This window comes from Dryas octopetala, chromosome 1 (assembly GCF_963921425.1).
Source record: "Dryas octopetala chromosome 1, drDryOcto1.1, whole genome shotgun sequence".
NCBI lineage: Eukaryota > Viridiplantae > Streptophyta > Magnoliopsida > Rosales > Rosaceae > Dryas > Dryas octopetala.
Window position 1 is genome coordinate 21,839,017 of NC_141366.1, and position 12,085 is coordinate 21,851,101.

Here is a 12,085-nt window from a genome sequence, read left to right on the forward strand (position 1 = left end):
TTAGTGAGATACATGTTACACTCTAAATAAAAGGTTCACTTATGCTCTCAAAATTGTCAAGTTCTTATTAACAAAATACAAGGACTTTCTTGAGAAGGATCAACCTTAACCGAAGTTTCTTTGTAGTGAATGATAAGACTTGAAAGAGTAGTAGCTACAAGTCTAAAGTCTAAACCCATTTTTTTTCTAATTGAAGCCATAACCAATCTTTTGATCATTGACATGTCGAAGTAGCAAAAGCAATGCCTTCGAAATATCGAAAAGGGCGTTGACTGTACACCAAGTCACCAGCCGACTGACTGAATGAGATCCATTGAGTAATATGAAGATAAAAATGGGATAAGGATAAGAGATTAAATCCAAATCTCTACTTAGAAAACAAACAATTTATGAATTTAAAACACAGAAAAAGAAGAAGAGAGGAGATTGCCGTGGGTGTTGAGCAGTATTTCTATTGGTACCCACCGAATACCACCAACATGACATGAGCTAACGTCCCTTTCAATCCTCCATACATTGAAAATAGTCCACTCCAGCCAAGATCCAAGTTAAGCCCACCCCCCACCTCCACCTGCATTTAACCAACTTAGAATAAAAAAACAAAACAAATAGAAAAATCCAATTATTATTATTATGCAAGTACCCAAAACTCCAATCATTCATTGAATTGGAAATTGAAAAGGACAGAGAGAGAGAGAAAGAGAGAAGCCAACATGGACCAAAAAGTAAAGTCCGATGCGTTACTTGACTGACCCAAAAGCAAACGCCACAAGATTATTATTCAACACGCATTTGGCATTTTTTTCTACATACAATGATACAATAATGAATGCATTATTCTACTCCCACTGAACAAGTCCCCAATTTCCAAGCAACACCCTTCACAGTTCACCCTCCTCCTCTCTCCCTATATAAAAACCAACTCAAAAACTCTTCACTCACATCTCCCAACCTCAAGCCCTCAACAACCGTCCGATCTTATCCATCTTACAAAACATGTACGGCGCCGATGAGGATCCGACTCCCAGCTGTTCCAACCCGGATCCAAACCCCATCGCCATCCGCCAAGTTTGGGCCGCCAATTTAGAATCCGAATTCGAGCTCATCCGTGACGTTATCGACACTTACCCTTTCATTTCTATGGACACGGAGTTCCCGGGCCTTATATTTCGGGCGCCTTACACTCGCAATTTACAGCCGTCCGATCACTACAAGATCTTGAAATCCAACGTCGACGCCCTCAATCTCATTCAGGTGGGCCTCACCCTCTCCGACTCCCAAGGTAACCTCCCCGACCTCGCCACCGGGACCACGCGCTTCATCTGGGAGTTCAACTTCAGCGACTTCGACGTCGAGCGTGACCCCCACGCTCCCGACTCCATCGAGCTCCTCCGCCGCCAGGGCATCGACTTCGACCGCAACCGCTCCGAGGGGGTCGACTCGGCGCGGTTCGCCGAGCTCATGATGTCGTCGGGGCTCGTCTGCAACGACTCGGTGAGTTGGGTCACGTTCCATAGCGCGCACGACTTTGGGTACCTGGTGAAGATCCTCACCAGCCGGAACTTGCCGAGTGGCATGGAGGAGTTTTTGAATATTGTCAGGGTCTTTTTCGGGAATAGAGTTTACGACGTCAAGCACATGATGCGCTTCTGTCAGAGTTTGTACGGAGGGTTGGACCGGGTCGCTAGAACCTTACAGGTGGACCGGGCGGTCGGGAAGTGCCACCAGGCCGGTTCAGATAGCTTGCTGACGTGGCATGCGTTTCAGAAGATGAGGGATGTGTATTTTGTGAATGATGGGCCGGAGCAACACGCCGGAGTGTTGTATGGATTAGAAGTGTTTTAATTATTTAACAAGAAAAAGAAAAGAATTCATAATTTGTGTATTCTATTATTCAGTTGCTTTCTTAGTTGGAGCAATTTGGTCAATAAGATAAAAAATTCTTTTTAACGCAAAGCATGTCTTCGTTCATTGGCTCACACCTTTATTTTGTTTTTTGCTAAGCACACCATTTATTTATTATTTTCAAAAGAAAATCCCGATTAAAGTAGTGAGGGGCCGATATTGGTACCCACGAGTAAATTATTTTTTTAAACTCAATTCATAACCACATTTCTCTAACATGAGTTCTTTTTTTTTTTTTTTGGCCAAGGAAACAGTCTCTAACATGACTTTAAACGCGCACAAGCCATCAAATTTGAGCCTCATTTGTCCTTCCTTGATTGACTATTGACTTTCTTTTAAGCGTGCATAAAGAAATAGTCAAAGACTCCAAAAGGATTTCACATAATTTTGTATAGAAAGAGATTACTAAAATATTAATTAATGCTAACATTCATATGTATCACCAGCCGTCAACAATTTTTGAAGAAAAGTGCCATATGTATGTTTCCATTTGTACCGTTAATTAATAAAAATAATGGTTTCTCACACAAGTTATTTAGATGTAAGCATGAAATTAAATTTCAAAAATTTTATTTTTTTGAGATTTCTAAATATTACCGAATCAAAATTGTCAAAATTTTAATTATTTTAATTTAAATTTTCAACAAAATCAAAATATTTTTTAAATTCTCAAAATTTCTTCGAAATTTATTTCCTTTCATGTAAAAAGTAAATAATTTTGAGTATCACAACGGTTTACAGCTTTTTTAGAAGAAGTCTTACATTTTATTCAACTCAGAAAATCACCGTATAAAGTCTCATCATGTCAGATAGGCACAGTATCAATGTCAAACCAACAATCAAAATCAGAATTATGTAAAGCATGGTTAGAAAGTAAAGAGATTAATACCATTTTGCTCCTTAGACTATTACACTTGTATCAGTTTGCTCCCCAGACTTCTAATTTGAAAAATTAAGGACTTTGACTTTTTCAATTTTGCCAATTGAGGTTCTTTTGTCAATTTACACATTTTTTATCCAAATCTTTGAGGGCAAAATGGTCCATTCCAATTAGATCTTATTATTTTTTCCTCATGCATCATTTTTCCTCTTTTATTTCTTGCTAAATTTTGCTTGATTATCTCGACATTTGAGATGAAAAATGTATAAATTGACGGAATAACCTTAATTTGTAAAATTGAAAAAGTCAGGGTCCTTAATTTTTCAAATTAGAATTCTGGGGAGCAAACTGATACATGTGTAATAGTCTGTGGAGCAAAATGACATTAATCCCGAAAGCAAATGAGTAACCATATACGTATTTTTGACAAGTTGGGTCGAGTTGGGACTCAAACTACCAGCCGCCCAAAGGACTCAATTTGGGCTTCTGCCAACCCATAACCGACCACATAGTAGGCGATCGACTCGAGTGGGATGTGAATTGGTTTGGTGGGTTGTCAGACGGTTTCGATTTGGTAGAGCGACGATCTTAGAAACCTAGTCTTACCACAAACCTAGAAAAACTCATTGGGTAGAAGCCATAAGTGATAGAGAGTTGAGGATAAGAGATTTAGATAAGAGAGGGACAAAGATGAGTGATAGATATAACGATGAGAGAGAGAGATCTGAGAGGTTTTAGAAGAGATTAGATTATGATTAAAAAAAAATATAATTATATATATATTTAAAAATGGGCGGGTCGATTTCAAATGGGTGGTTTGAAGGCGTAAGTTGTACTCGACCCACCAACAAGTGGTATGTCACGCCCCAATCCTAAATAAAATATAATATCTAGGAGTGAAGCGTGACTTACGTCCTAATTGCAGATTAATAAAATTATTTCTACAATTAAGACGTGAAAAGAAAAGAAAAGAAAAGAATATAAAATAATTGAAGAAACTAAGTAAAGTGAAAATAAAAAAAAAAGACTTTATTTAACAAACTACTGTTCCAAGAGTACCATACTAGATGTTCATCTTCTTATATATTACAATGTATTGGTAACCAAACAAAACATAGTACTCCAGCAAATTCTCTAAATTTCCCTTGGGCATTCCACATCATCGGTCATATTTCCATCACCTGCACGATCTATTAGGGTGTGAGCTTTTAAGGCTCAGTAGGGTATAGTGATCCCTCATGGTCAGTTATCACATTTAATCAATGTCTCAGTAAAAGTAAAAAAATACAGATAATGATTTCTATTATATGCAATAAGAATGTGTGTACTCACTCCTTAACCATTCCTGTTGACACATACCCAAGACAAACAGGCCTACACGTCCCATACCGTGCATCCTTCCACTGTGACCCCGAATGTCCCAAGTATGAGCCAACACCCGTCCGTCCCTTAAGCCCAAATATTTTGAATATAATTAATTCCACTTTTTCTTCAATAATTCTTCCACAAATCATGAGATCACCAGGTACATCTCCCTTTCTCCATGGTATCTCTAATAAATCACGAGACCACCAAGTTCATTTCTCTCTCTTCTTGGTGTCTCAATTAATCATTTTCTTAACATTGTTCACAATCACACTTTCCTTATGCACTTATGATTATGCATGTAAAGACAAACATTAATGCATGTATAGAGAAATTAAATAGTACATGCATAATAATTTAACCTTACGCAATTTGAGTGTATCACAGACTTAGGAATTTCACAGTGCACACACAAGATTAATAATAAAAGCTTATTCACAAATATAATGCACTTGATACATTTAATAAAGAAATAACATCACAAGTAATAAAGATAAATTATCACAAGAAAATAAATCACACAACATGACACAAGGATTAATTGTAATATAGTCTAATCATTGGGGAAATAGAGACCCTACCTTAATTTCTTGAGTACGAGTTCCTTCTTGGTCCGTTCCTATGTGTTCGGGTCTAAAAAGTTTAAAAATATAGTTTAGATATAACTTAATTAAATTTAAATTTATTTCACTCTCTTTTTAAGGAGAGTAACTCACACTCTAACTTAGAGTTGTCGGATTGACGCGAAACTTGTACCATTGGACTTGTATCGAAAAATAGAGTTAGGAGGGTGAAAAATTGGGCAAAAACGGTCGCCGGAAACAGCCGCACGCACCACCACGCGCCGGCGGTGCGAGTGGGGTGGCTGGCCGGTCACTGTTCATTGTCTCTTTAAAACAGCCCCTGTTTTCCAGATTTTCCAGTTTTTTTATCGTATTTTTTACTCGACTTTTGACCTATCAAACCTTCACCAAATTGAGCAAACTTATACTTGTTTTAAAGCTCTGCATCACCTCTTTACAACCATATAAAGAACATGAAAAACAGACGGTTAAAACTCAAGTTATAAGGCTCGAAAGGAGGCCATACGAACATGCGAATTTTCTGGAAAAATTTCCAGATTTTTCATATTTCTTTGTTTTTCATTTTCCTTCAATTCCAAACCGCAAAACATGTTTCTAAGGCTATAATAAGGCTATCTACAACCTAATTTTTAGTTTTACAACATAAAAGAAAGATGTGTAAATAAAATTATAAAACAACAAGTTTTAGAAAAAAATTTGTTAAGGACACCCATGTTTCCATGGGTTCCTTAAACTCACCTTTCTTTATACCCCCCTTAAGTTCTATAGAGGCTAAAAGCTGTGAGTTCCTACAATAAAGAAAAACCATCGATGACAAAAAGGGGTTAGTTTATGGAAAGTTTAAAGAAAAACTTCTAAGATAAAATTTCAATTTCTAACCTTACCAGAGTTTCCAACCTCTCATTCTCTAACTTTTTCTCTTCTTCTTCTTTCTTTCTTATTTTTCTTCCTTTGGGTTTCGGGTATGCCTAGGCAATCTAGTCTAGCTGCTGGACTTTTTTTTTTTTTTTTTTCTGCTTCTTTCTCTTTCTTTTTTTTTTTTTTTTTTTTTCTCGGGTTTCTTCTTTGGTTTTCTATTCAGTTTTGTTGCTCAATAGCATTCTTAAACACACTATATAGTCTAATAGGCTTATTTTTTTCAGTTAAGAGGAGATGAACCTAATCATTATTTAGATAAGGACTCATCCCTCTAAAGAAATCATCACCCTTGATCAAGGCTTAGGTGTTCTAATTTTGAGAAGGCTGATGGCGTTGCTTGTTATCTCTTCTTCCTTTTTTTTTTTTCAAGTTGGGCTTTGTATGTTGTAGAAAATTGGGCTAAAACCCAAACATTAGAAATGTAGCCCAAAGTTTATTTATCTATTTATTATTATATTTATTTTTATTATTATTTATTATATATATATTTTTAGGACATTACATGGTACAACTAGTTCATATCGCCTGCCTATTTTGTAGGGGTGGGCATAATAACCGATGCACCGAAACACCGAACCAAACCAACCGAATAAAAACTGAAAATACACCGAGTTGACCAAAAAAGTCAACACCATAAAAAAAACCGAACCAAACCGTATATGGGCGGTTCCGGTTTCATGCTCACTTTGCCCGAACCGCACCGTGTAATTTTTTAAAAATATAATTATATATGTTTATGCACATTTTATACATTTTTGTACACATTTTATACATTTTTTTTAGACCCTAAAATATATTTTATATAACCCTATGAGTTTAATATTCTATATATTTAATAATGTTTTAGTATATAATTTTAGTTATATCTTATATAATAATATTAGTATATTCTATTTCTATATACTCTATAGTCTATATAATAATGTTTTATGTATATGGAGTTATATATAAACTTAGTATATAACTATATAGTTAGTAACTTAGTATATAGTTGTATACATACTACAGTAGTTATATATAACTATATAAGTAATATATAGTTATATATAGTAGTGTACTAGTATATACTATAGTAGTATATAGTTATATATATACTATACTCATTACTCTATAGTAGTTATATATAATCTTATATATAGTTATAATTTATAATTTAAGCAAGTTGTATTTATTTTAAAATTTGAAGTACTAAGCAAGTTAAGCAAAGTTCAAAGTTATATTTGTATTTGTTTAATTGGTAGAATGGTAGTTCAAAAACCCAATTGTGTGGCCAAAAAGTTCAAAAACTAAATGTGAGTACCAACAAAATAATTGGGCTTAGGCCTAAACTTTTGGGCCCAAAACCGTGCACGTTGCACCGAACCAAACCGTCCTTGTAATGGTTTGGTTTGGTTTGATTTTTCTCTATTCTGTCCGGTTCACAACACCGAACCACACCGATAAAATACTTCTGGCGTGGTACATGGTTCTTGGGCTGAACTGAGCCGAACCGCACCGTGCCCACCCCTATTGTTTTGTCTGCTTTCAAGTCGACCAGCCTAACCCAAATTGGGCGATTTGGGCCAACTTATGCCCACCCGTAGCTTTCTATATACACAACGAGCCGTGCATCTTCTGTGGATGATAGCTTTGTAATGATTGACCAAACTTATTAAAAGATGGAGATCATTGGAGTCTTGGATCAAAACCATAGATAAGTTGGAACCATTATTTTTTTATTTATTATCAAATCCAAATCTCTATTTGAAAAAAGAAATTAAAAACACAAAACAAAAATAAAATAAAGGTCAAATGCCACTTTTGGTCTCTGTACTTTCATGAAATTTTTATTTTGTTCATGTACTTTTATTTATGTAAATAATTATAAACTCCCTAGTTCTATTCTAATTAATTCATAGCCTCCAACCATTCTTGTAGTTAATTTATAACCCCCTGTTTTACTTAAATCTTTGTCTAAACCCCCTGGTCAATGGGTATACAGTTGATATTGACTTTTATTTTTATTGTAAATCCGGTTATGCCCCTTTCCATTTGAAAATCAGATTATCAGAACATGAGATTCATTAATCTCATTCTCACTCTCTCTCTCTCTCTCTCTCTCTCATCTCTGTGCGTATCTCTCTCTCCCCGCGGCTGTTTCCGACGCGTGCTCCGTCGTACGGCGATGGTTGCCTGTGATACCGGTCTCGATCTTCTCGTCTCTCCTCCTTCTTCCTCCCCCTGTATTCCACTCGCCATGAAAGCTAGCATCAATGCCAGATCGAGTCTAGGCAGACCCGAGCTCCCTTGCCGACGATCCGCCGATTCCGACTACAAGGAGGTGCCGGACCACCATGGATGGTTTGCTCTCGTCGTCCCGAGTTCGCTGGTGCTCTCGGACATCACTACGCTCTGATTTTTCTGGAGATCGGCGACCTAAGATGGCGATCTGAGGTGGCGACCTGAGATGTCTAGCTATTCATTTAATTTGCAATTACTGTTATTGCTCAATGTTTGAGATTGATTGCTATTTGGGGATTTCATTTGGCTACATATATATATATATATATATATATATAGATTGAGGCTGTTTATTGCTGGATTTGTGGGTTTTTGACACGTATCAGTGAGGTTGAATGGGTACAAGATATATATTACATTGCAGAGGTTTGTGTTAGTTTCCCTCATTTCTTTCTTTGCTTTTTTTTTTTAATCTCTGATTATATGCTTTAATTTAGATGGATTAGACTTAAGAATTGTATTAAGATTAAATAGTTTCAGTTCGTGAAACAGTTTCAATTCGTGAAACAGTTTTAGCAGTTTCTGAAACACGTTGCAGCATTGTGAGTTTTAGATAAATTTTGAATGAAATTGTGATATTAAAATATAATGAATCAAATTTGCGGTGGAAACAGATCTAAGCAGCCACCAGAGGCAGCGGCGACTTTAGTTTTAGGGAATACAGTTACAGTGAATTCAGTTACAGTAGCGTTAATTTAGTTTTAGTGAATGTTTTGTTTTGGTTTTAGTTATAATTTTTTTTTTTTTGCATTGAAATGTTGTAAATTATTATTATTTTTTATTTAGTTGTAGTGAATACAGTTACAGTGACGTCAATTCAGTTTTAGTGAATATTTTGTTTTGGTTTTAGTTACAATTTATTTTTTTTTTATTTTATGGCATTGAAAGTTTGAAACGATGTAATGTAATTTTTTTTTTTTAGTTTTAGTGAATACAGTTACACTAAATTCAAATTCATATTCAGTTATACTGAAAATTCAGTTACAAGTGAATTCAATCACAATGATGTCAGCATGCGTCAGAGCGTCAGAGTGCGTCAGCATGTCAGAGCGTGTCAGCGTGTCAGAGTGCGTCAGTGCGTCAGAAGGATAAATTATGAATTATACATTGTAAGGGGTTTTGAAAGAGTTGTTGGATGGCTGGGGGTTTGGAGAAATTTTTGAGGTGATTAGGGGGTTTAAAATTACGGACTACTTTTATTTTGGGCAATTTTGATCTCGTACTTTCTATATATTAAAAATTAAGTTTAAATAATTAACATCGTTTAATTTGTTAACGAAAAATCCGACATGGAAGCACATGCTTTGCACATGAATAGTATTTTGAACATTTTAGTCAACCTAGATGCCAATTTAAGTCCTTAGACATCATTTAATATATTCAATTTTTTACATTAAAACTTCTTATTTTTCCAAGTTGATTGTGTTCAATGGTAAGTATGAGTTTACAATTACATAGTCATTCAGGTGGAGTAAAATATCCGAAATACCACTCACAATTTTTCATTATCAATTTAAATAAAATTAACGATTTAGACTTAATTATTATTATATTAAAAGTATATAACTAAAATTACCACAATTAAAAGAAGGTGACTAAAGTGAAAATTTAATGAAAGTGTTGATAGTTTGATACTGAAAGAAGAAAAGGGAGATTGCTAGGGTGTTAGGCAAATAGGCAGTTTTTTTTTTTTCTTTTCCCACCAAATACCAAGATGATGTAACTGTCCCTGTCAATTCTCCTCAATCTCAGCCAGACATTGAAAATAGTCCAGTTCCCAACCAAGATCCAATCCAAGCCCTCCTCCACCTGGTATATATCAAACTCATAATAACCAAACGGACAAGATTGTGGCACTTCAAAATTGACTTGCGGCACTCCTCTCCATTCTCATATCAGATCATATCAAGAGGGAGGAGGAGTGCACAAAGTTGGTTTTGTGATGCCAAAACAACAACACAAGAACATGAGAATATGTTGAAGCTCAAGCTCTGATCTCACTCGCCGACTCTCTCAATCTTCCAACATGTACAGCAGCGACGACGATTCCAGTCCCAGGTCGGTTCTAGATTTGAAGCCCGTAGCGATCCGCCAAGTTTGGGCCTCCAATCTCGAATCCGAATTCGGGTTGATCCGGAACGTCATCGACACACACCCTTACATTTCCATGGACACCGAGTTCCCGGGTCTCATTTTTCGCCACCCCAACGGTCGCCGATTGCAGCCATCCGATCACTACAGTATCTTGAAATCCAACGTCGACGCGCTAAACCTCATCCAGGTCGGCATCACGCTCTCCGATTCCCGAGGCAATCTCCCGGATCTCGGCACCGGGACCACGTGCTTCATCTGGGAGTTCAACTTTAACGACTTCGACCTCGCGCGTCACCCCCACGCGCCGGAGTCCATCGAGCTCCTCCGCCGCCAGGGCATCGACTTCGACCGCAACCGCTCCGAGGGGGTCGACTCGGCGCGGTTCACCGAGCTGATGATGTCGTCCGGACTCGTCTGCAACCACTCGGTGAGTTGGGTCACGTTCCACAGCGCGCACGACTTTGGGTACCTGGTCAAGATCCTCACGCGCCGGAGATTGCCGAGTGACTTGGAGGGCTTTTTGAATCTACTGAGGGTCTTTTTCGGAAATAGAGTTTACGACGTGAAGCACATGATGCGCTTCTGTGAGAGCTTGTACGGAGGGCTGGACCGGGTTGCTAGGACCTTAGAGGTGGACCGGGCGGTCGGAAAGTGCCACCAGGCCGGTTCGGATAGCTTGCTGACGTGGCACGCGTTTCAGAAGATGAGGGATGTGTATTTTGTGGATGATGGACCGGAGCAACACGCCGGAGTTTTGTATGGATTGGAAGTGCTCTAATTATTTACAAAAATAAAAATCTTTCATAATTTTGTTCATTCTATTTATTTATCAGAAAATTAAAGTTTAGTCCTTATTAGTTATTACATTTCTTTTTTGAACTGAAATTTTATGAGTTTGTTCTTTTCTAAATAAAGCTTTTTTTTTTTCTCTAAATAAAATCTTTGACCCAAAAAAATGTCATCATTTTATTTTTTATTTTTTAAAGATATAGGGTAATAGTTTATCTCATACATTTTTAGGGTTTAGAATGAAGTTTGTCCCAAAATTAAGACTTAACATAAATCCGATAAATTAGTATTTAGCACTTGAAAAAGAAACAAAAATGCATTGCCAAATATTTGGTAATGGTCGTCGAGCACTCAGTGACCCAAAAAAATGTCATCATTTTATTTTTTTATTTTTTAAGGGTATAGGATATTAGTTTATCTCATATCTTTTTAGGGTGTAGAATGAAGTTTGTCCCAAAATTAAGACCTAACATAAACCCGATAAATTAGTATTGAGCACTTGAAAAAGAAACAAAAATGCATTGCCAAACATTTAGTAATGGTCGTCGAGCACTCAGTGTCTGATATACGAAAAATAAAAACAAATGTACCAATATTATGTAACGTGAAATAGTTATTGTATTATTAAAATTTATTTAGAATTATAAAAGTCATAAGACTTTAACCTGTATAATGTAAAATTAAAAAATGTGAATGAAAGTCTCCTTTACTTAATTTCTTTGTTAATTAGTTTGGTGCAATTTACTTTAAGCAATTCTTTTCTAAAGCTATTAATTTGTTCATGCATGCCTGCATGCTTTTGTCCGGTAATTGTCTCAAAGGCATGACCTCTCCAGTCCAGATGACTTTTCCTTGAGGGGCTTAACTGGAGCTGGAGTTCTCATTTTGTGGTCATTTGCTGGTTTCTCTTGAAATTGAAAAGTATTTTGTTCGAGGAATGAATTTTATCAATTAAATGCTTACATTGGATAAACTTGATTCAATATCGATAGCTGAAAATGATAATATCCATGGGTTTAACTTCTATGGCCGATGTTAGAGGCTTTGCTGCCCAAAGGTACTATGATATATTGTTCCTTCAGCATTTGAAACAGTTGGGCATATTGCACACCAAAACCTGAGAGATCGATGAGCATTCACCATACAAAAAGCTTATGGAAAAGGTAGTTAATTCTACAATAAATTGAAAAACCTCCACCGCTGCTGTCACGGTTCTTGAGCTCGGGTCATCCGACATCGTCATCAGCTTCATACTCGCCAGTTGGGACAC

General features: G+C 36.5%; 1 protein-coding gene and 1 pseudogene across 1 annotated transcript; both read left to right on the plus strand.

The window, feature by feature from the left end:
- Window positions 1–923: 923 nt before the first annotated feature.
- Window positions 924–1,956, plus strand: LOC147299135 (putative CCR4-associated factor 1 homolog 11). The gene has a single exon (XM_086243991.1). The coding sequence runs from the start codon at window positions 997–999 to the stop codon at window positions 1,843–1,845; it is 849 nt and encodes a 282-aa protein (XP_086100117.1). The 5' UTR covers window positions 924–996; the 3' UTR covers window positions 1,846–1,956.
- A 7,707-nt stretch (window positions 1,957–9,663) lies between these two features.
- LOC147299136 (putative CCR4-associated factor 1 homolog 11 pseudogene) lies at window positions 9,664–10,944 on the plus strand (annotated as a pseudogene).
- The last annotated feature ends 1,141 nt before the right edge of the window (window positions 10,945–12,085 follow it).

Excerpts from the sequence above, each read along its gene's own strand:
- LOC147299135 (XM_086243991.1), top strand. The coding sequence starts at position 997 with ATGTACGGCGCCGATGAGGATCCGACTCCCAGCTGTTCCAACCCGGAT.